The 24551-nt window shown below is 35.7% G+C and overlaps 1 protein-coding gene across 7 annotated transcripts in view; it reads right to left on the bottom strand.

The window, feature by feature from the left end:
* Nucleotides 1-24551, bottom strand: part of fry (microtubule binding protein furry) — a 125935-nt gene that overhangs the window by 88970 nt on the left and 12414 nt on the right. For 5 of the 7 annotated variants that reach the window (XM_089696628.1, XM_089696664.1, XM_089696639.1 and 2 more), the window contains exons 10-24: nucleotides 24317-24551; nucleotides 23464-24085; nucleotides 23073-23256; nucleotides 22388-22590; nucleotides 21661-21860; nucleotides 20834-20907; nucleotides 20612-20733; nucleotides 20154-20333; nucleotides 14955-15122; nucleotides 14061-14210; nucleotides 13329-13492; nucleotides 12801-12958; nucleotides 12049-12159; nucleotides 11441-11595; nucleotides 6933-7090 (exon numbers count right to left, since the gene is read on the bottom strand). In XM_089696628.1, the coding sequence (XP_089552754.1) occupies nucleotides 6933-7090; nucleotides 11441-11595; nucleotides 12049-12159; nucleotides 12801-12958; nucleotides 13329-13492; nucleotides 14061-14210; nucleotides 14955-15122; nucleotides 20154-20333; nucleotides 20612-20733; nucleotides 20834-20907; nucleotides 21661-21860; nucleotides 22388-22590; nucleotides 23073-23256; nucleotides 23464-24085; nucleotides 24317-24551 (2884 nt within the window). Of the gene's footprint in view, nucleotides 1-6932; nucleotides 7091-11440; nucleotides 11596-12048; nucleotides 12160-12800; nucleotides 12959-13328; nucleotides 13493-14060; nucleotides 14211-14954; nucleotides 15123-17607; nucleotides 17734-20153; nucleotides 20334-20611; nucleotides 20734-20833; nucleotides 20908-21660; nucleotides 21861-22387; nucleotides 22591-23072; nucleotides 23257-23463; nucleotides 24086-24316 lie in introns of all 7 variants that reach the window. The other 2 variants (XM_089696673.1, XM_089696646.1) reach the window with 2 other exon arrangements.

Genomic DNA, 24551 nt, shown 5'->3' with positions numbered 1-24551 from the left:
TTGCATTTGGCTTTTTGGAGAGTATTTGATAAAATGTGACCATTATTATATTTGCCATACTTCTAGTAGGGGGAAAAAGTGCTGTCATACTTGAAAAATAAATTTATTATTAATTTATATAAGTGAAGATTTCCAACACCTAGATCTTTGAAATTTTGTATTTATATTCGTTGATCCTCAAACTTACAGGAAAAATAAGTGCCATACTGTTACAAATCGTTTGACTTTCGCTATTTTCCGATGAGTTCGACTAACGCCCACGCGACTAAGCCGCCGGTACCAGCGTTCACACCATCATTTTTCTTTTTGTCATTGTGTACTAAGAACCCTGTAGAACCGCCATCCTGTTACAAATGACTCGAAATTTTGTGTCAGTATCTCCCGGTCTATACATTGCATCTATAAAAATAAAAATATGAATTCGACCTTTCGAAAAATTAATGAAATTTAAATGAATAGTAGTTTTTATAAAAACGGTCGCTTTTGTTTACTTGATGCATATTAAATGGATACATTAGTTCTTATAAAACGGTAGATACACCATTAGCCTTTTAGATTTAAGAAAATCTTAGACAGTGCGCTCACGAGCAACTTTGTCTCCGCAACTATTTTGTCTCCGCAACTATTTTGTCTCTCCCACCTATGGGCTAGTATGAAAGTGCGCGCACGTAGCGACGCAACTCCCCATACAAATTGATGGGAGAGACAAAATAGTTGCGGAGACAAAGTTGCTCGTGCGCGCTCGCTCTTAGCTTTAATTAATCCATACATAATCTACTATATAAAAATAAGTCGGGTTTTTCTTCCTGACGCTATAACTCCAGAACGCACGAACCGATTTCCACGGTTTTGCATTCGTTGGAAAGGTCTCGGGCTCCGTGAGGTTTATAGCAAATAAAAGGTGTCTCTGGTGGCGAAACGGAGTTCGCCGGGTTTGCTAGTATTATATAGAATATTTAATTACAATCGAAGCTAAAGAGAACTAACTCGCGCATATATTGAAGCCGGATTATTAATGGATTATTTTTCACTCCATGGTGATTAATTATTATCAATATGTTCTAATGAAATTTAGCTATAAAAGAATATCATGAAGACTTAAACGGGAAAGTAATTTCATTTAGAGTAAACGATAACAATGAGTGTATACAAGTATCACTACATAGTATAAAACAAAGTTGCTTTCTCTGTCCCTTTGAATGCTTAAATCTTTAAAACTACGCAACGGATTTTGATGCGGTTTTTTTAATAGATAAGAGTGATTCAAGAGGAAGTTTTTTAGTATATAATTTATTAGGTTTTAGACAAAGCGGGCGAAGCCGCAGGCGGTAAGCTAGTATAATATAAATGTTAAAACTTGTTATATTTAATGTAAAAAAATTATGAGTTAAATAATGCACATCGTTACTTAACCATAAAAAATAATTTACGACTAATTCTTAGAGCTGGTTACTGAATTGAGAATTAATTCGATTAAAATTTGGAAAGCTTATGTCTGATACAAGAAACAGCAGCTTAACAGCTTTTTTGGTTCGAGACGTTATAACGTCATATACTCAATTTACAAAAAACCACCCGTGAGGCTGAATATATTTAAACAGAACTCAAAAAAAATCGTACAAGGAAGGGGGAAGTCTAAAGTAGGTATAATGAAATAACATTGCGAATTGACTGAAAATTTATTTGTATTATTGGCAGTATCATTTTATACCCTTATTAATATTGAATTCTACGTCGGTATTTTTATACATTTATATAAACTCAAACAATGTATAATCAAACATTTTTCTAGATATATATTATTATCTAGATATATTATATATATTATTATATTCGGCATGGGCTGTATAATTAACTAACACGTAATATGGATTGAATTTGAATTTTCAAACACTTCCAAGTAGGTATACATTTTTTTATTGAAAAGAAACAATATACATATCTATAATGACAAACTGATTTTTAAATATATTATAATTATATAGATTGTTATTCTCATAAATTATATTTAAAGTATTTTATTAACATTTCTAATAACCTGATATATTTATGCAGACCCCTACCTTCACAAATATGTCAGGTTATAGTGGGGTATATATCATTAAAAAAGCAGTAATTCCCACGTCATTAAATCAATTAAAATAATGGAAAAGAGTCATTGAATGAGGGAAAAGGTTAACATTAAAATTGGTTCATCAAAAAAAAAAAAACATTTATTAGACGATAAAAACGCAGGGATAGTCGCCATTGTTTTACATGCAATAACAAATTTTCAAACTTTCTAGATAACGACTTTTTTAACCAAATGATTTATATGAATATTTATTGTTGTATCCATATATCCTTTATATTCTATCCAATATTCATATGTGCTTGCTCGTCCCTTTTGACAACTAAATGTAAAGGGTGCGTGGGCAGCGCGTATCGTTACATAAAATCGTGCTAGATCCTTTTTCTGAATAGAAGGAAAAGATTTTCATATTTATTTCTATTATATACAAATTTGTTTCCGTCATCTACATCTACACTAATACTATATTGGGGAAATTTTTTGGCTCCAAAGGTACTGGACCGATCTTAATGATTTCACTAATAAAAGCTACATATAAGGAAGTAGCAGGCCTATATTTTATTTCGTTTTTATGTATGTCTGTAAGGAGATTCCTCTATCCCGGCGTGTCACTGATTTGGTTATGAATGGAAACTACAGATTATAGATTTAAATCGTGCATACTTAAATAAATTTTATTATAAATGCGAAAGTATATATATTTATTTGTTTTTCTGTAAACATATCGATTTTCTAATATAATTTTTAAATCTGGAATTGGAGGCTAGAGACCTACTTTTTACCTCGTTGGAACATCTCATTCCCATGAGTTTCCTTTGACTACGCGAAAGAAGCCGCAGACAGAAAGCTTATAAAAACGTAAAATAAAAATAAGCTTCTTTTCATTCTCAGACCTAAGAATGTTTTACTTATATCATACGATTTATATATTAGACTATATGTATGAACACCGACATTCAATATGTAATAGTACACCAATATTTAGAAACGTTACCTAAGCACTTTAACAGTTTACACAAACAAAGCATTGTTGAAATTAATATCCAGTAATTACGATCAAAGCAAAATATAAATAAAAACAAATATGACGTCACATTGCCGTTGTATTTGCAACATAATCTATTCTACTATGTCTATTATTCTGACGCACATACGGTAAAATCAATATCATATAATATTCTATTGGATACGACTACTATAATATTACATGCAAATATTCTGCTGCTATAATCTCAAATTCGTTTGACTTACGAATTTCTTGTTTTACGTTTATAAATGATTAACTATCGTAAGAATATATAACTATCGTAACAATATTTGCACACCCAAGTCCCAATCAATGGGTAGAATGTATTAGCCACATAATATTGTAATTAAAAACATCTATAATTTGTAACTACATTCTTGCAAATAACTATAATTTGAATTTGAATTTGAATTTGAATTTGAAAAACGAATCCACTAAATATATACGACATTACAGGTAAAACCAATTTACTACACGTTGAACATATAAAGCATTTATGTTCCAATCTTAGTAACTTTACTATCCAACTCATCACATTACTTTTGTAAAGAATATTGTATTTATTTTCTCGTTTAAATACGTAAATTTAATGAACGAGTTCCAATGTTTGTGATAGTCAATTTGATTATAATACCTAACGTTGTGCACACATAATTAATAATTATAATATTATTTTATTTATTTATCGAATTACAATTTTAGAACAGATAGTTATTTGTATCTAAATTCTAGATTCTTAGCATTTCTTTCTTTCTTTTAATTATTTACTTTATCCGCTTAATAGATATGTAGTCAGTTTTGTAATAGATAAAATCTTTCTCGTAAACATCATCAATTGTATCGAGAGCATCCTTTGAAACGAAATTGCTATGAAAATTTTAATTTCACCGCACTATTATACGATAGAGCTTTAATAAATTCCATTCAAAATTTATTTAAGCACCGCAAACAATATCTCAGTAATCGAATGTGTCAAGTACGAGTACACAGACAGGTCAAAATGTTTTTATTAAATAATATTTTAGTGTTGTATTAATTTTTGACGAGTTATATTATGATAATACGATAATCCGTTTTTCAAACTCTTATAGTTAGAGTTCTTTCTAGACTTCTCTCTTGCGTTAAAGTGCACGTATCGCGAATCGCGATAAAACGTATATTCGACCAATATGCATTATAACGCGGAAAAACGAGGATCCTAATAAATGCGTGCAAAAAGACGAGCCACGTATATAAAAACATATAGACAGCCACTTTTAGTAGACCACGAAAATATAAACCAAGACAAAATACATCACATTGAAAGCATTTAAGAGAAAAAACGATATTTCAATTTGAGACACTTAACAAAACAACCTATATACAGTACAGTATACACAATATCTAAAACAAAGAAGACATACAAACGAACAGCAACTCTCAGACAAGAAAAGCCGTTCAAAACATCGAGCCAAAAGAGCAAAAGTTACTTACCATTATTGTTCATGTACTTTACAGTTCTGAACTTTCACTTTACAATACTCCAACAATTTTTGGTACAATCCGTAGATCTCTTTATTACAGGGAATTTATTTTTAAACCAAGAACACGTAACTTCGATTCCCGATGGAGTCTTATAAAAAATCGTCTTATAAATTTATAAAGAATAGAAAAAAATATTGGTTATAAATCGTCTTGCCGATTTGTTCGGCCATAAATAATCACCTGAGAAAGAAGATGTGAAATAAGCTCTTAATAATATAATAAAATCCTTATATGATTACGGTACACTAAATCCAACACAAAACCTAAATCGGTACACCAAAAGAAATAAATATATTGTAAAAGGTGTATTCAATATTCTCCATAGTAACGATTGTACCCATGCAATGAATCGCGGTAACAAATCAACTGAAATATTATCCTCACATACAATTTCAAGCTATATCTTCATAACTAAAATCTTTCCTACGATATTACCAAAATAGAAACAAAATTTACGGGCATAAAACTCTTTTCATCCAGAACATAAAAAGACTTACCTTTTCGTATTTTTCCTAAATATATTTTATTTATTGAACGTAAAACCAGTAACATCATTTTATTTATTTATTTAAACTCCTTAGGCACCCTCAGTAGCGTAAACAGCTGGATAAAATCTATTTATCACGGGGGAAATCAAAGTTATTAAAAATAATTCCTTTATACCTTTATATAAATGGCTCTTTAGATGTAAAACATGATAATATTATATATTTTGAACTGTACACTTTTCAATACGACGGAAAATCAGTGATGGAACTTTCCATGGTTATTTATGGTTCCTATTTTTAACTTTCAATGCCTACTTGGAACGCCCCTTTTCCCTGAGACTTTCGCCGATTAAAACCCATACAGTACAGTATACGTACAGCCACAGAGAAATTAAGAATATAAGCAGATAGTTTGGAAAATCCAAAAGTGCACGCCTCATAATTTTTTTAATACTTATTTATTAATTATTATTTTTGTTTATTTAATAACAATTAAACCACATCGAATCAGACCCTGAAAAATGAAAGGGTTCTATTCCTGAGCATACTCAAGCGTAAGAGAAAAAAAAAGACTCGATTAGTAAAGTATTTCGGTCGCTATCGTGTTAACAAGAAAAAGGATCCGCACATACAGACACACGGACGTCCAAGACAGAACTTTTTTAAACTGTTTTTTAACTAGTTTAAATAAAAAAAAGGACATCAAAAATATCATGAATGTTAAAAATAGTGTTTTTTCTTAATATGTGTGTGTATGTATTATCTTACAAGTGCAATGTATGATACATAAAGACATTTTAAGTTTGAAAAATCAGATGTTTTGCGCGAAGTGACAGTAGTACCCACCTCAACGCTTCGCTTATGAGGCGTGCAATACACTGTATAAATACCAATAATATTTCACCATCACTTTGTAAAGAATATTATCTACTAATTTATGCCTAATTATATTGTCTATTAAATGCCCAGTACTATCTTCCACTCCGAAGAACAATTACTCTGTATATACGCGTAAATATTATGGCAATCGAATGCCTAGCATTCTCTTCCATTTCAAACTTTCAAACATCTCTTTATATCAAACTGGCTTTCCGCCCGCGGCTTCGCCCGCGTTTTCAAAGAAAAACCCACATAGTTCCCGTTCCCGTGGGATTTCCGGGATAAAACAAATCCTATGTGTTAATCCAAGTTACCCTCTATATGTGTGCTAAATTTCATTGTAATCGGTTCAGTAGTATTTGCGTGAAAGAGTAACAAACATCCATACATCCATACTTACAAATTTTCGCCTTTATAGTAGGTAGTAGTAGGATTACAGTCTATCAGCTGGCAATGTATATCTAAAATCAGCGCTGTAGTACTCTCGAGTCAAACAGCATAGCTGAGTCCGGGCCTTTTGCCACAAAAACACTTTTTTTTTTCTTTTCTTATTTTTTATTTTTTTTCCATTTTGTTGTTAGGTTAAGTAGATTTTAAGTTTTATGTATCCAAATTATTGTGGCAATAAATACATTCATTTCATTTCAAAAGGACGAATCCCTCAAAGCTCTACCATTCAGCGCAAAGCGCTTACCATCATCGTCCCATACAGCTCACTATATTTAAAAGAATAAATCAACTTACCGTTACCGTTTAGCGTAAAGCGCTTACCATCTCATTCCCCGTAACATATCGCTCACCACCACCAACAAGCGTAAAGCGCTTACCATCACCCACCTTAAACCAAATCTCGCACCCTCTTAAGCGTAAAGCGCTTACCATCACCCCATCTCACTCTGTACCCCAATTGCCACACCATCACCATCAAGCGTAAAGCGCTTACCATCATCATCGCTCGGCAGCGGTCCGACAGCGCCAAAGAACCGCTTGTCCAGCAGCTGCAGCAGCTGCAGCGCGCTCTCGTGCACCGGCGCGCGCGGGCAGCCCGTGCACATGAGCGTCACGTTGATGATCGCCGTGTAGTGGTCGCACGGGTACTCGCTAACATACAACGTTTTGGATTACTTTTTGATATTTTTATGGATTTTTACCTTAAAAATGGTATTGTTCGTTTTGTTTTAGAAATTGTATAGTCTATAAAGTATTTGGGTATAATACTTTAAAAATCAATAGAGGTCTAATTGAATGATGTAAAAGCCAAAATTAGCATTATCATAATAAACTACTAAATGTTTGACGTCGATTAAACAGGGATGAATGTAGATTTCAACCAGAGAACGAACTTTCCAAATTGGCAAAGTCATTTTTAAATTCATTCGTTAAAAAAGTTCAAAAACAAAAATCGTCCTTTTTATAATATTTACATAAAATTAAGACAGATACCTCTACTGTGTTTCTCAGTTACATTTGAAAGACCAAAGCCGGAAATCTTATTATGCTTTCAACCTGGGAATTCGCTGTATAGAGGGATATTAATAAATTAAGACACGCGAGATGTCGACGCAATGCCTCGCGGCTATTTGGTCGGAACGCGTTATTAATTGAATAATACGTACAGTACTCCCAAACTGATAATGCGTGTAGGGACACATATATGCAATTCGCTGATCGAGCTTTTTGTATACAGGGTGTCCCAAAAAGTAGTGATGAACGGAATCTGGGAGGTAGAGGACCTAGAGGGCTATCCGAATAACCCCCATGTATGTTATGCGATTTTTCGTATTTTCGGAGATATGACATTTTTTTCAATTTTTCATCTATCGTTGAGTACGATGAGATTTTTATTTATGGTGACGTGAATTATTGCGCTAGATGCTTGATTTTTTTTGTGTGCTAAGCTGAAAGATAGGCCAATTCAGTATGGTAACATTTACTATCGTTAGATCTTCGAATGGAATAAAAAAAAGAATTAAATGCCAAGAAAGATAAAATTACTCAGTATGTTCACAACTTCAAGGGCCCATAAAAAAATTAAATCACATAAAAAAAGTTTTCCATTTGGCTTTTAAAAACTTGCTCTATCTATCAGGTAGCTACCCTAAAAATTTCATTTTATTATTCAGAAGGCTTCAATCGAAAAATTGAAATCTAAATGTGGTAAGTGCAAAAATTTTATTAACATGATGATCATTAAGACCAAATTAAAAGCAATAAATAGGTGTTTAATTACCAGAAATTTTTAAAATAACGCCGCTGTTGCTCAATGCAAGTGCGACATCACCGTAAAAAGTTGTCTTTTAAATGTCGGAATGCCCTTTTATAATTTTTAATGGTTTCTTCTGCTACTATGAATTTCCGGGTTATTTCGTCCAAATTGTGGCATTCTCTCAAGTAGCCGAGGTCTTTTTAGTATCCCCATTGAAACAAATCAATGGGGTTTAGGTCGAGGGACCGTGGAGGCCAGGCTTTAAGGCAGGCGTCACCGGCGCATGCGCAGGCTGCAACGACCAATCCATCTTTCAGGGTATCTTTGCCCTTTAGCCTGGCCTCCACGGTCCCCGGACATAAACCCTATTGATTTTTTCCGTGGGGATACTACAAAGACGAGAGACTGCCACAATTTGGAAGAAATAACCCGGAAATTCGTAGTAGCAGAAGAAAGCATTAAAAATGATAAAAGGGTATTCAGACATTTAAAAGATAACTTTTTACGGTGATGTCGCACTTGCACTGAGCAACAGCGAGGTCATTTTAAAAATTTCTGGTAATTAAACACCTTGTTATTGGTTTTAAATTGTTTTTATTAATCATCATGTTAATTCAATTTTTGCACTTACCACATTTTGATTTCAATTTTTCGATTGAAGCCTTCTGAATAATAAAATGAAATTTTCAGGGTAGCTACCTGATAGATAGAGCAAGTTTTTAAAAGCCAAATGGAAAACTTTTTTCATGTGATTTTATTTTTTTACGGACCCTTGAAGTGGTGAACATACTGGGTAATTTTATCTTTCTTGGCATTTAATTCTTTTTTTTATTCCATTCAAAGATCTAACGATAGTTAATGTTACCACACTGAATGGGCCTATCTTTCAGCTTAGCACACAAAAAAAATCAAGCATCTAGCGCAATAATTCACGTCACCATAAATAAAAATCTCATCGTACTCAACGATAGATGAAAAATTGAAAAAAATGTCATATCTCCGAAAATACGAAAAATCGCATAACATACATGGGGGTTATTCGGATAGCCCTCTAGGTCCTCTACCTCCCAGATTCCGTTCATCACTACTTTTTGGGACACCCTGTATGTGTGCGTCCACATTGTTTCCCCGACGCTTTCTACATTTTATTAGAATTATTATTCAGTAGTGCATAACGGCTAGCTTAAACAACACTTATTGTAAAAAAGAATTAAAAAGTGACTAAAGTAAAGGCTTTATTATTTGGGCAACCTTGGGGGCAGCAGCACTACTCTACAATGCGCATAGAAAAATTCGTCACTGTTCGGCAACTGTCATATTCCCCGAGCCTCCGAAGACGATATTATGTATATAGAGTGGTTAAATGTATTTTCTTCATGCATAGTTTATTACAATTATGAGTTTTATTATGATTTTATGGTAAAAGAGATAAGTAACGAAATTTGTTTCGATAGTTCAATGTAAGTTAATAGCGAGGATAAGCCACACGATTGCGATTATATATTTGTTGTATTGATTTACTCGGAAAATTCTATACTTAGAAATATTAAAGTGTCTTACTGAAGCTGGCGTAATGATGGTTGTATAGAAGGTTAAAATAAGACAAAGTTTATATTTAAAAAAATGATTTTCAAACACTGGTTTACATTTAAATTGTAGAAATCTAATCATTAAAATCTCAGTCCAAAGGATTTACAGAATCAGGGATTATCTCTATTTCTGATATCGTAGAATGATCAGAACTTTCATTATGCTCTTATTAATTTTCACTTTCCCCACTGCTATCTGCTACCTGTGTAAATAATCATTTTACCGGAAAATTCTACTTTGAAACAAAACTAAGAAGGGTATGTAACAGCAGCTCTATATAATTCCATACAGAGATAATACGTGCGGTCACCACCAATATATAAAGACGACTGACGGATTTTTGAATTTTTGATTGACAGGCTACCGTCACCTATCGCCTGAATTGTTTTCGATTGTGTATGACTCTGAATTGACTGCTATTTCTTTCGAACAAGGTGCAAGATGCAAGTGCATTGTATAGGGCACTTACGATTCAATGATTCGGGGTTATTCGGGTGTTTCTGGAAATACGATAATTAGCGAAGATCTGCATGCGCATTATTAATTTTGGAGTACTGTACATACTTTAATACTTCCTGATGTCAATTTAAACTGAGGTAGAAAAAATAATTCCTTTAGTTTCTGAGTTGAGTTCTCAATTTGCTTAGATCGAAATATTTTCTGCACTAAGAATATAAATAGGAAATATCAATACTTTTGATGTGAGGAGAAGATATCTTATAAAATATGATAATGGTTATTTTACTGGCGGACCGTGAAGCCTGTGTCCCCTGTCCAGTCCAGTAGTGGCCTGATGTCCGGGTTGTATTCCAAAAGGAGCACTATAGTTTGTCGTACGGGCCGATTAAGGAAAGCTGGCATCTTCACAGTACTCACACTTATGCAATTTTACTATACAATTCTAGTTTAAGTGTAGACTTGAATTGTAAAATGGGTGCGTTGTAGATAATATGAAAGCTCTCATAATTTATATGTAAAATTACAATATAAAAGTAACTCAATCGATGAACTTAATTATTTTTTCTCATAATCAATTTTATCGTCATATAGTAAGTATTGATAATAATCATTCAATTATCAAATAATGATTAAATTTAATGCCATATTCAAAATAACGATATAAACAACAACGATACAAATAACACATGCGTTCTATCCCAATACAATATAAGCGAAACCATAGCACGTAAGCGGTAAGAGATAAGGCTACATTACAATAAAAGCTGTATTGTTCAGCTATGTATGAAAATTTTAACTTACGGCGTTTACATTTTGTTTACAAAACTTATTAAAATTATTACATAATTTAGCCTAGGTAAAGTAAAAAAATATTCTAATCCGCGTGCCGCGAAGTAGTTATCTCGAATATAGTTAGTAGTATACCTAACGTCTTTGTTTAAATTACATCACCCTGTATCTATAAACAATTGCAAAATAAAAACAATAATAATTGTCCCCTTCACTCTCATAAGCTTGTTTGCGCGCGAGAAAGACGGGTAGACTTTTCATGATGCGTATGCAGTATGACGTCACGCCGCGCGCGTCTTCACAGACACTACACATGTGCAATGTGTAAATGTGTTTACGTTCCAGCTCTTCTTAATCGGCCTGTACCAACTCGTATATTTACAAGATGGAATATATTGTAAACTCACCGCGCACTAAATATAGTGGCTAGCGCCATGAAGCAGCCGTCGGCCACTCGTGGCGGGCCCGTGAAGCACTTGTCCACGGTCCAGTCCAGTAATGGGCCAATGTCCGGGTTACAGTCGAGCAGGAGCACTATAGTCTCTCGGGCCAGTTGATATATCTGATGGTAATATTGTTGTAAGTTTTTGGAAGTGCAATTATATTTATATTTAGCACAAAAGATAACTCTTTATTAGAATGCGGGTATTTTTTTTTATGTCAGAGCAAGCAGAGGGGCAGGTGGGCCACCTGATGGTAAGTGGGCCACCGCCCATAAACACTTGCAACACTAGAAAAAAAACTAGGTCTTTTACTGTCACTTGTGGTGACAGTAAAATACCCATACGCAAAATTCGTGTTGTGACAAAAAAATTCAGATCATCCACTTTGTCCTTCCACACTAAACCTTTATTCACATTAGCATTTTCATTTTACATATTGTTTTGAAATTTAACAGCTTCTTTTCTTTCATGATTAATAAATAAATAAACAAAGAAAAAGTTAATTTATTTGACTATTTAATGTAATTATTCATGTTCATGTAACACTTCATTTTTTATCTATCTAAACTCACCTTGTCATTAGTAGAGGAAAGCATTTCGCTCAACCACGGGTACAGAGAGCCGTCCTCAGCAAGCGCGTTTGGCGCGAAGCACGGCCCGCAACACACGAGCGCACTCATTGCCTAAGAAAAACAAATATATTGGTTAATATCTTATTTTAATAAAGTATGTCTGTGTTTCTCCGTTTCTCAGTTCTCAGTTTCTGTTTTACTACTGCATAAGATAACGCATGTGAACTTGAAAACTGGGCCGAGAACTGACTGTTCAATCGTGTTTGCACCAATCACGCACGCGCGCACCAATCGTTTATCACCTTTCTCATCGGTTGGTAGATTCACCAAACACATCAATCACACACACATATCACCAATAATTGCGGCCATGCGCGTCTACAACGAAACCATTCACACACACAAACACACCAAAACCTCCCCTTTTCCACCAATCACAAATCGCCTGTACCTATCCAGCCAATCACAAACCACCTTCCCTTCTCTCACCCCATATCTAACCAATCATATTTTCTAAATATTTACTTTAAGAGCAGCAACATTAAGCCACTCGTCCAGATTTGGTGCCGGTGGTTGTGACAGCAACGCATCGAAGTGTTTACCCATAGGCGCGCACCACTTACAACGAAACCAACCACACACAAATACAACAAAATCTCCCCTTTTCCACTCTTCCAACAATCACAAATCTCCACTACACATTCAACCAATCACAGATCACATTTTCTAACTTATTACTTATCTACAATTACCTTAAGAGCAGCAACATTGAGCCGCTCGTCCAGTTCTGGTGCTGGTGGTTGCGGTACCAACGTACCGAGGTGTTTGCCCAGAGGACCACACCAACCCGCGAATAGAGAGAATAGAGACTTGCAGAGCTCGCGTTTCACCAGCGTGCCGTACATTTCTACTGCAAGGGGATAGATAGTTGAAAATATAAAAAAAATACATTATGTCTGATTTAAAGAGTGAAAGTAATCATTTGTAAGGGACATTTTTTTCTTCGTTATGTTTGAATGTCCAAAAAATTAATATCAAGAGGTCATTTTGAATCGTTTACGTACACTATAATAACTATTTTAATTTGAGATAGTATTTGAACAATTATTCCTAAATTATAAATTAATAATATTCATTAACAAAAGTCAAAAATTTGTTTTAGTTCATAATTAACCACCAGGTGAAAAAAATAGTTCATTTGAGAATTTATCAACTGCAACATGTCCTCGCAAAGTTTTTATACCATTTCTGGTCACACCATGCTAAATCTACCAACTCACGCGGGAAGCTCTTGATGAGCTCCGTCACGAAGTCAGCGAAGGTCAGCCTCTGTTCCCGAGCGGCTGGTGCATCTTTCTCCGCTTCCACCTCCAGGCTCTGGCGGACTCCTTCTAGGTACTCTGTCAGGGAGGGGTGGAGACCTCCGCCTTCTAGCGCAAAGGGACTGTGGGGAAGATAATTCGTGTATATATTCGATATTTGGATAAATAGTAGTCACATATCGTGTTCTCGTACATATTTCAGTGAATCACCTATAAAATGCACATTTGTATACATATGTGTCTAGTTCGAATGAACGTTATGGCATGATGTGTTGAGAATTCGACTTTTACCACCCACATTTAGTGAGCGTTGAGTTTGACCATTCCGCTATTAAATATAGTAATTATAATTGAATAAATATTTGCTTTAAAGGAAAATATCGATGAAGCTATTCCATAGTTATGAGAAGGTGCGAAATACAATAGCATATTGTTAACGTGCCATCAATTAGCACATCGCTGTTTTTCTATAAAAAATATTCATAGTTTACCAAATACAATTCTATCTTTATAAAAATGTTACTTTTACATTTATAATTATAATAACATAAAACTGAAAATATGTATAGACATAAACTATGTAATTTTAATTTCCAAGAAAATAGAATCACAAATTATAATTCTCTCGATCGCAATTTGCTGAAATCAAATCAAATTACACTGTTAAAACCTACATAAACGAAACCTCACCTGATAGCAAAAGTTTTCCTCTGCGCAATGATGAGCAGCATCTTGTTGAGGTGCAACCGCAGCGCGTCCCTGCGTCTGCGCCGGCGCATGTTCTCTTGCTTGCGGTCGACCGCCTCGCGCAGTAATGGTACCAACTCTTCGAATAGATCCCTGTTGTGTCACGTAAGTGCAGTCAGCATTAATATTGTAGAAATGAAGCACGTTTCGTTATATTTGTATTATATATTAAATGATATATGATCGATATTAGACATTTAAGTATGTACTATGTGCACAATTTTCAAAATAGAGTCGAGGCGTACATAATTGGATTCTTAATAAAAAAAGAAAAGTCATTGAACAAGAGAAGAAATTCGTAGTATTTTTATAAACATATATAATTTGTCTAATATTTCCCTGTATAAATCAATAAAAGGTCATGAAGGTCACACTGCGAAAAAAAAATAACGTATAAATAACTGTCTAATAAAATGAATCTCTTCCACCGTCGGTGTTCCCCGTGGACTACAATATCCAGCTCTTCAAGTCTAGAGTGAATAGGCTTCTTCTGGGTAGACGTGCTCCTAATAGATCGCATCACTGCTTTACATCAGGCAGGATAGCGGTCAAACGTCTACCTATTTAATATATAAAAAAGACGTGTGGCACTCGGGGACTGCCGTGGTAAAGCTATTGCATGCTATGCCTTCAGGCCACACCTCCGCGCCCATCAGAGTGAGGAGCGTGAGGTTTTTGAAGTGAAACTTTATTATCGGAGTTAGAAAAAAATTTAGTGTAACATTTTTTTCGTTACGCGTGACGTGGATTCGGTCCCCACGCTCAAGGCCCGCGATAGAAGCTATGCAATAGCTTAAAAAAATGTTTTATCAAGTATTGTCAATCTATAGTAGTTACTTGAGCGCATCCGGGTTGATGTGTCCGCAGGCCGCCACGGCCGCGTCCCGCACCTCCGACACCTCGCACCTCGCGAGCGGCACCGCCAGCTTGTGCAGCGAGCCCGGCGTCGCCTGCGCGCCTCGCGCCTCGCCCCCGCTCCGCTCGCTCAGCGAGTCCGGCGACGAGCTGTACAACACTTCACACTAACCAACACACAACACACAATATACAGATACAACAGGGAATCTTCATACAACACCTTCGAAATGGCTCACGCACATAAGCAAGCGTTTACGAGAATCGGAAGGGTACTCTTATATCTGTCAATTGTGATAATACCATTACGATTCTCGTAAACACGCTTGGTTATATGCGTGAGCAATTTCGAACGTGTTGTACGAAGATTCCCTACTGGTTGTATCTGTATATTGTGCCCCAACACACCCCCTAAACTTTGCAACTGCACCACATATAGTGTAGATTTACCCAGTCACAAATAACAAGGAGGATCTATTTTCTATCGAACAGACTAGTCTCATTTAACATGCCACTAGTATGATTAGCGTGCGTTAATCTGGGACGTCGTTTTTATGAGCGTGTCTCGTTTATTAACAGTAAATATTATTAAGTAACGCACACAATAGGTTAAGGAAAACAATGTAGAGTGATAAGCTATACATGTTGATATTGTTAAAAATGTATTCCAAATACTTGAACTATATTTTTGTTACTGTTTATTTTTGGGGAAACAATTTGTAACTTTTAAAAGGAAAGATAATGTCGTACCACACCCTGAGTTTATTATAAACTATACGAGAACAATTCCCAAACAGATACACACTCGTAAAAAGGACACCATATACCAAACACTAATAATTCCATATAACACAAAACTTACCGAACTCGAAACAAAACATTAAACAATTATTATCTAACTAATCGTCATCGCATATGTATGGGTCTATGAATAATGTGTGAAACTGTTGGTAGTAGATAAATGTATGTCTAACAAGCAACAAATAACATCTAATTATGAAGCACAATCATGAAGCTGGAAAGGAAATCACGAAGCGTTTAATGACAGGCGGGAGAGACTAATTCCTAACATTCAGATAATCGAGAGGATACTCATTAACATCGTGTTTCGAACTAAACATATACAAGACCAAGGTTTTACTAGTGAATTATGCGAGGATTCAAGGTCAAGGACAGTATAGTATAAAGGGAAACCTCCATGCCGCGAAGACAACATTATTTCGTTTTCATATCAGTACAGATAGTGGATCAAACGCCAATCATTATTAAATAACCTATAATAACAAAAAGTGTCTAAATAGCGTGTTTCTATTAAATTTCCAGGAAAAATAACGATTTGCGTTTGGAAAGGAAATCTAAGTGTGATAGACATTCGTTCGACAAGTTCACACACGACATTTAATTTATTTAGAGTACATTCACTTCAAGGCAAGGTAAAAGAGAATGTATCCCAATGTTACCCCCAAAATGACTCCGGGCACGCAGAGAGGAAGAGGGCGCTATCCGGGAAAATAAAATATACGCAAACGTCAAAATTATATCAAAACCTGTCAGTTTATACTTTAATGTCGATGGTTTTAAGAATGCGTATTAAAGTGTTCCAAAATCATCGACTCTCATATTTCAGCTAGAAATTATTCTTGAAACCGATAGTAATGTGTAAGATCTTGTCCTTTAAGGTGTAGTATTGTAGCATGTGGAAGAGTATGTATATAGTCTGTAGATACGCATACATACTACGTGAGATAATGCTGCACATGCAGAGTGCATGTCTATGTAACAAGGCGGCGTCGAGGATGAGTCTAGAGATTCAAAATCGAAAGATTCCATTCGGATTTCAACATGATGTGCTTCCTAAAATGAAAAAGCGCGGGCAATGTCTTTCGATTTCAAAGCAGTGATGTTCCAATTAGAAGACAGCGTTCACATATCCCCATCATTAAACAAACAAACACGCAATGGTTATACATATATTGATGGTATTGTCTTGCTGGCGATACAACACAGCTAACTGATGACAACCCGTAATCGACAATGATATAGCTGTGCACAGTCTATGCGTGAATGAAATTTACATTGACCCTTACGAGCCTTTGTAAATTTATGAACGGCGGTTCCATCTCGCTTCGTCTAACTTTAAGGAGGACCTAATTCTACCCTCATTACCTTGCATCGCATATTTAGTTCATTTGTTACGATGTTAAAAACATCTTGGTAAAAGCATGTAAGAACTTTTTCATCAACTTCAAAGTCTGCTTTACAGAAACTATTTGCTTCAAATTGCTCTACAATATTATATGACTGAAGGTAAAGTGACATAAAAGTTATAACAGAAACCTAATTCCAAATCAAACACTCCCAGAAGCATGGTATCTATAGATAATTGATTTAAATAATGTAATCATAATGTTTAAATAAATTCATTTTGAATTTTTCAAACATTCGAAAAGTGAATTAAGCTTCAATCTTTATGAGCCAAATTATGGAAATTCCACGAAAACTTTTCTTTTTTCGGCATATATTTCCCGGCGATCGGATCAAGACTAAAAAACCCCAAAAAATCAATTTCCCGGCGAACGGATGGAACCGCAATGCGTGATCGTATGTGCGTGCACGATATCGAGCGAGTGGCCACCTCGTCCGTTTGTGGTGCCTGTGCGCGCGCGCATAGCTCAACGGCAGCGTGAAGAAACCGACCGGCGCGTTGAGGCTCTCCGTCGAGGAGGTCAGCTGAGTGCCGAGCCAGCCCTCGCCCTCCGTGCTACAGAATACACATACATACACGCTCGGTGCACAGTGTTTTTCAACGCGAGTGGAGGGCAGGTGGTATAGTAGAAGGTGTGTGTCCCTTTACCGGGGTGTTAGATTGCAGAAGATTGTATGTGAGTATTCTTCAAATTTTAATGTTCATGCGTTTTCCATAGCTTTAAGAGCAGTATAATCTATATTATTTTGTATCTATTTGGTTGAAAAACACTGTCTTATACCCTAATCCTGGACATCCACAGTACAATTCAAAAGGAGTGTACTTGTAACAAAGGACTCAATAATAAGTGTACCAATACATGATAAATTTTATAATTTTATCCTCAATAAAAATTGTGAAAACGATGCTTTTAACATTCAAAAAGTGAATAAAAGATTGGGGAGTGTCAGCTAAATATTCGTTAAAATAGTAAAGAAATGTGCAGGCTAGTTAATTGTTGTTATTCGTGGCTCTTTGTGTTATAAATTTGAGAAACACATGCGTATCGTTTACACATAATACAGGCGTCATATTCCGTTCAAATATATTTCATTCATCAAGACAATAGTGTGATGTGTCAACAGAATTTGTGATTATGTAACCAGGAGTACATTTTTGTCATAACTATTAGAATAGTGCTGTAATTACTTCAAAATCCTTTAAATAATGTTCAAACTCTTTTAATGTCCTATGTCTACATGATTTTAATACTATGGCATTTGCATAATAAACTACATTTTACGTATAACTAATAAACTAAATTCAAGTAAATTATTTAAGTTAACTATTCAAAACCACGAACACATCCTAACACTAATTATATACTTCGTCGTCACAATCACGATCTACAAACTCTATTAACAAAATATTATTATCAAAATTATGCAAAAATATTTCTAATGCTCACAATACGTAGCAAAATAAGTCTACGTTACGATAACGTATTGCCAATCATATAAATATATATAAATATAATTTATAATAAGCTATATAAGTGTTGTATGTGTGTGTGTGTGTGTGTGTGTTCAGTGTCACTCGGACATTACCTATTATTATGTATTTTGTCAATGGACGATCATTATATTGTTTTCCTCATAGCAATGATAATAGAATTGGATTAAATTTGTTTTCTTGGTAAATTATACTGTAATTCATTGTTACTTTTTCCGAAAATTTTTTTTTTTTAAAGGAATAACTACATATTTCATTTTATAAAATTCAATAAAATATGTCCATGATTTTAAATGATCGTCCATAGACCACAACAAGTAAAATATTGAAGATATATTCTTCATATATCCTATTTTATCTCGCTATAAAAAGTAATTCTGACAAATCTATAATCAAAATAAGTATTTTATAATGACGTACTTAATAATTTTTGCATTTCATTAATAAAATTAAATTAGGACTTAATCAGGAATGTATTTAAAAGCCGATATCCAAACATATTCAAGTATGATAAACATCTAATAATTTGTTATGTTTTACACTTGGATTTCGCTTTTCAAATAGTTTATATACGTTCAAGAGGGTAAAATTTATCAAAAAAGAAAAAAAGGATAAATAGAAACAATGCATCGTCAATCGCACTCAAGTAATGCAGTCAATATAAAATAGGGAAATAAGGTAAAGAGGTAATAAATATATAAATTCCCGTAAAATGCAAAAACTATTATCATTTAAATTCAACTTGCAGAACATGTAGATAAATTATATTATGACTAATTAGTATTTAGAGAAGCATATCGCTATTCAACGGTGATTATTAAATATAATAATCATTATAAATATTTTTAATCATACATTGGTTGTAATGGTTCATTTGAGACCAATGCCTAATTCTACTTTTACAATTTGTAAATAAAAGTAATTCATTACCTTACCAAAATTAATTAACTTTTTGTACTGAATTTCGATAATTAAACAAAGGTTTGTATTGCAAGTATTCCAGCAAAATTCCATTCAGATAAACTGTGTTAGAATCATACATTTGAAAGACAACCTTAACCTACCAACACATATTAAAGAGTTTCTAACAAACAGTCTATAATCTACATGATCTGCAAGTTGCATTTCAAAATCTCAATACAAGATTCCATTCGACTCAAACCGACTCCTATTTAAAACCTACACTTCTAACTCGTAATCATCCTTCCATTTATAGGCTACTAGGTTTCCGTCCGCGGCTTCGCCCGCGCAGTCAAAGAAAAACCCGCATAGTTCCCGTTCCCATGGGATTTCCGGGATTGTGTCATTTTCCCGGAATAAAAAGTAGCCTATGTCCTTTCTGGGGTATCAAAGTATCTCCATACCAAGTTTCATGAAAATTGGTTCAGTAGTTTAGGCGTGATTGAGTAACAGACAGACAGACAGAGTTACTTTCGCATTTATAATATTAGTATGGATTATATCCCCATCCTGGACCTACATACCTGAGACTCAAATCCGGGCTAGCACACCTCACCACGGGACTGGGTACAGCCGGTACCACGAGGTAGGCCATAGTGAGGTAATACTTCCACACTTGCATGTAACCGTCTCTCTCTTTTTCCGGTTTACGGGGTAAAGCCGGACCCCGAGAGAGGAGCGATGCTCGGTTGTCGTTTACTGGCCTGTTGGGGAATTATAAAAAGGCTACAAACAAATACATTTAATTGAGAAGTACTCTATTTATTAGTGTAAATGAAATAGCAAGATTTTTATTTCAAAATTAAGTGAAGTCATTTTTTTGTGTATATGATGGTATGATTACAATGACATAAAAATGGAGGATACAATTTTTTTTTTAATTTCATCATAATAAAAAAATGTTAACATAACCCTTTAGCCCAAGTAATGTTGAAATTTTTTTCTTTTCCCCCAAATATTATAGAATAAATAAAATACATACGCCGGTTCAATAATAGTGTACAAGGCGTGTATCCTAGCGTGTAGTATGGGCCACGCCTGCAGCACAGTGGTGGGACATTTCGCCGGTACGCGGTTCTTTTCCAGAAGACCAAACAGTATCACCTGTTTGGGAGAAAATATTGTTAAGAAAAATAATATTTGTTTAAGGTGTGATAGAATGTCTATTTTTTAATGTTTAAAAATAGAATTATAAAGAACTAACCTCCCAAGGATCAGCGCCATTGGTCGAACTGACGCTCCAACTGTTTTTGGATGATGTGTCGTCATGTTGTAGGCCTGCAAAAAAATGTTATTAATTATAATTACAAATCATAATAAATAATCATAATTATAATAAATAATCAACTATCAAGGAAAATTCCACAAATAATACAATCTCTCCACTATTTGTCAGAAAAAAACAATTCAATTTCAATTTTTTTCAAAAATATATTAGTACCTACGCGCGCGACGCGAGAAACCGTTTGTTACCTACGCCGGCCCGGCTGTATGTACTTAGCGCGCGTTTTCTCTAAGACAAGTTAAGTTTTTACTGAGGAAATCTTGTATAGATAACCACGACATCTGAGGAAGGGCACGTGGGCTATGTCGGATGATAGGGCTACCTGTTGTTTGGTACATCCTGATCCAAATTTTCTTTACTACGTCCCTGTACTACGTGGTTGTATGATGGTGCCGCGCGTATTGGATGGTACAGCCTAACAAATGATCCCCTATTCTATAGGTCCCAATTTTTTTTTTTTTCATTGGTAATAGGGAAGCGCTTGACCACAATCTCGCCTGATGTTAAGCTGAGATGTGGTCTAAGATGGAACGCGTAGTCTAGAAGGTACCTGTTCACTCTTCGTTTGAAGACTCCCATATTGTACTCGTCGGGGAACACAGACTCAGGAAGCATGTTCCAGTCCCTCGCGGTTCGGATAAAGAATGTGGAACCGAACCGCTTAGTCCGGGTACATGGAACGTCCACCATATGGCGATGCCTAGAATACACCCATATGCCTTGTTCTATGTCCAGGGCCCACTCACCCGCGGTCCACACGGGGTGCGTGCGCTCCACCAGCCACACGAGGTCCGGCTGCCCAGCGGCAAGCAGCGCCTGCTTCTCCGCGGGCGGCAGCAGCCCCGCGCAGCGCTCCGCGAAGTGCGCCACGTGGGTATCCGCTGCGTCGATCAGTGCTGGCTCTTCGCCCGTCAGCTGCAAACGCTCGAGCAGGCACTTGCTCTCTCTGCAATGTGTAACGAGGTTTTAGAAACGCGTAATTTGTAAGGATGCTAGTCTTTTTTAAGTAATTTTCAACTTTATTTCAAAATATAAAAAAAAATCGTTCGGATATGGCGATTTCTACAATGGTAGTGAAATATAAGAAAACGCACTATTTCATTAACATAATGCTAGTTGTTGCCAAGAATTAGGCAACAAAATCAATTTCTTGTCGCCGTGATTCGAGCGATCCGCACGGGCACCCCGTAAATTCGCGCCGCCATCGTGACCATTACGTTTTATTGTGATATAACAATATTGTAGGACGCTCAACGAAAAGGACACAGGTCAGGTCATAAAAATAAATATTTTTTTCTAAATAAATAGTGAACACATTTATTTTATAAAATTGCATCATACAATCATGTCATGAGGCCAATCTTTTTATCTTTGCCATCAACCATCAATGCTTTTCTCCTAATAACCTATCACAGAACCTCACCTATCATCAAATTTCTTAACATAGATCAAAAATCTATATTAGCAAATCACCTCAAGATATGCACAGCCAATCGTCTCGGATACGCCTTGCACTGGCACAGCATCACCAGGCCCAGGGCTTCCGCGCCGCGTATCACAGACGCTAAAGGTTCCAGTTTGGGTGGTGCTGATGGAGCTGGCTCCCCGTTTTTCCAGCTGGTGATCAGCTGCAGTAGCATGCGGAGACCGTTCTCGACTAGTTGGGGCGATGTGTCCTGGGAATATGGGGAATATTATATTTATTTATTTTATACTTTATTGCACACACTCAAGAAAGTACAAATACAGAAAGAACATAAAATAGAAAAAGATATGTACAAACGGCGGCCTTATCGCTAGGTAGCGATAATTTATTTTTATTATATTTTAAAATGCTTATGAATTTTTTGTGTAATAGCAACACATTTGTTTGACCTAGCTTTAATTCTTATATTTTTGTTGTTGGAATAGCAACAACAACTTATCAAAAAAAAACTAACAACACTATAAATATATTTTTTTTTCTAGTTTAATACGCAGCAAAGTATGAGAAACGTCAGGATAATAATATAATGAATCCGTTAAAATCTTTATTTTCTAAATGTGTAAACTTGCGTAAAATCAAACACAAGAAAACCTATGTAAATAATTTCCAAACTTTCTGGTCTATAATAGGATGAAACAATATGAACTCATTCAATTAGTATTTAACCCATACCTGTACTTCCTTAGCAAGGAACTGTGTGAAGCCAGCCAGAACATCCTGTCTCCACTCCGGGAAGTCCACTATGAGGGTCTGGAGACTTTGGAAGGAGAGGCCACGAAGCTCTTCATCCATGTGGACCGTGAGCCGGCACAGGAGGTCCACCAGCTCACTTGGACTCATACCTTCTGGGATTAACCTGTAATATGAAAAGGATATGATAAACATTGTTTGTCTTTTTAATGAGTAAACACTCATTTATTTCTCAATTAAAATATTAAGTATATTGAATACAGACAAATATAATAATGAAGGGTCAATATATTACGGATTTATTTTTAAAATAGTTATATATTACGTGCAAAATTATAAAAAATATTATTAAAAGTTATTGCTGATCATGTACCTCGGTATAGCAGCAACGCAAGTTCGGAACAAATCAATCCTCGGTTTCCTCTCTCCCGTATTGATCTCTTGCTCCTTGGTAACATTCTGTGTGTTTGTCAACATCAATGGCCTCCCGTAGTGCGCATCCAACGCCCGCAATATCTCAACCAACACCCGCCTTACATAAGGGAAGTATGCGCTCATACCAATTGACTGCGCAGTTTCATCTGTCAACATTTTATTTAAGAAAGTCTTCTTCACTCGCAATGTATTGCCAGATGGTAGAGTCCCAGAAGTTCTGGGCATCGGTGGTTCCCCTTCCTTCTGCTGGAGACTATCTGCTACTACGAGAAAAGCGCGCAGACCGATCGACATCCTCTCCGGTGTCAATATTATCTTTATAGGTCGCCCCACCATGAGCAAGTCAAAAACTATTTCGCGCATCGCAAAATCCAGTCTCTCCTGCGCGATGAATTGTATGATTTTGACGAAAATGTTCAGTGGAGTGTCCCGTGGAACTACGCCCTTAGATCCCTTTGGGAAGAGCGAGTTGACGATGCTCTGTAAGCGAGATTGTGTCGCGGAGTTGCTCTCGCACTTTATCCTGATCATGTACACCCAGAGGAGGCGGTATAAAGATTCTGAAATGAAAGTTTATTATCAAATTTTGTTCCCATTTATACATTGTTGGATAATTTCGTAATTGCTTAATAATGGACATATAATTAAAGAAAATAGCACATTGAAAGGTGTCTTATCTAACTACTTAAAAATTCAGAAGTGGTACTTTCCAAGAAACCCCTTTCTTATGTACAGTACAATTTATCCAAATACTGCTTTCAAAAAACCCTATAAGAATCATGAATCCTTACCCAACGCGACTCTACACATCTTCGGGTCGCGATTCTTGAGATGCGACAGGCACATAGCCAGAAAGCAGTGCCAGTTGGCCAGGAAGAACTGCTTCTGGGAGACGCAGAGGAGACAGGTCACGAGGGGGAACAGCGCCAGCCGGTGCTTCGACTTGGTGCTCGCGTCCAGCGTGTGGCTGTACAGCATCTCGACGAAGTTCTTGAGGCAGGGTACGTTTACTTCGTTTTTCACTGT

The sequence above is a fragment of the Colias philodice genome, chromosome 1, assembly GCF_061535455.1.
Source record: "Colias philodice isolate Cphi_HAF_F1 chromosome 1, ilColPhil1 Martin Lab GWU primary, whole genome shotgun sequence".
NCBI classification, from domain to species: Eukaryota; Metazoa; Arthropoda; class Insecta; order Lepidoptera; family Pieridae; genus Colias; species Colias philodice.
This window is presented reverse-complemented; position numbering and strand designations above follow the sequence as displayed.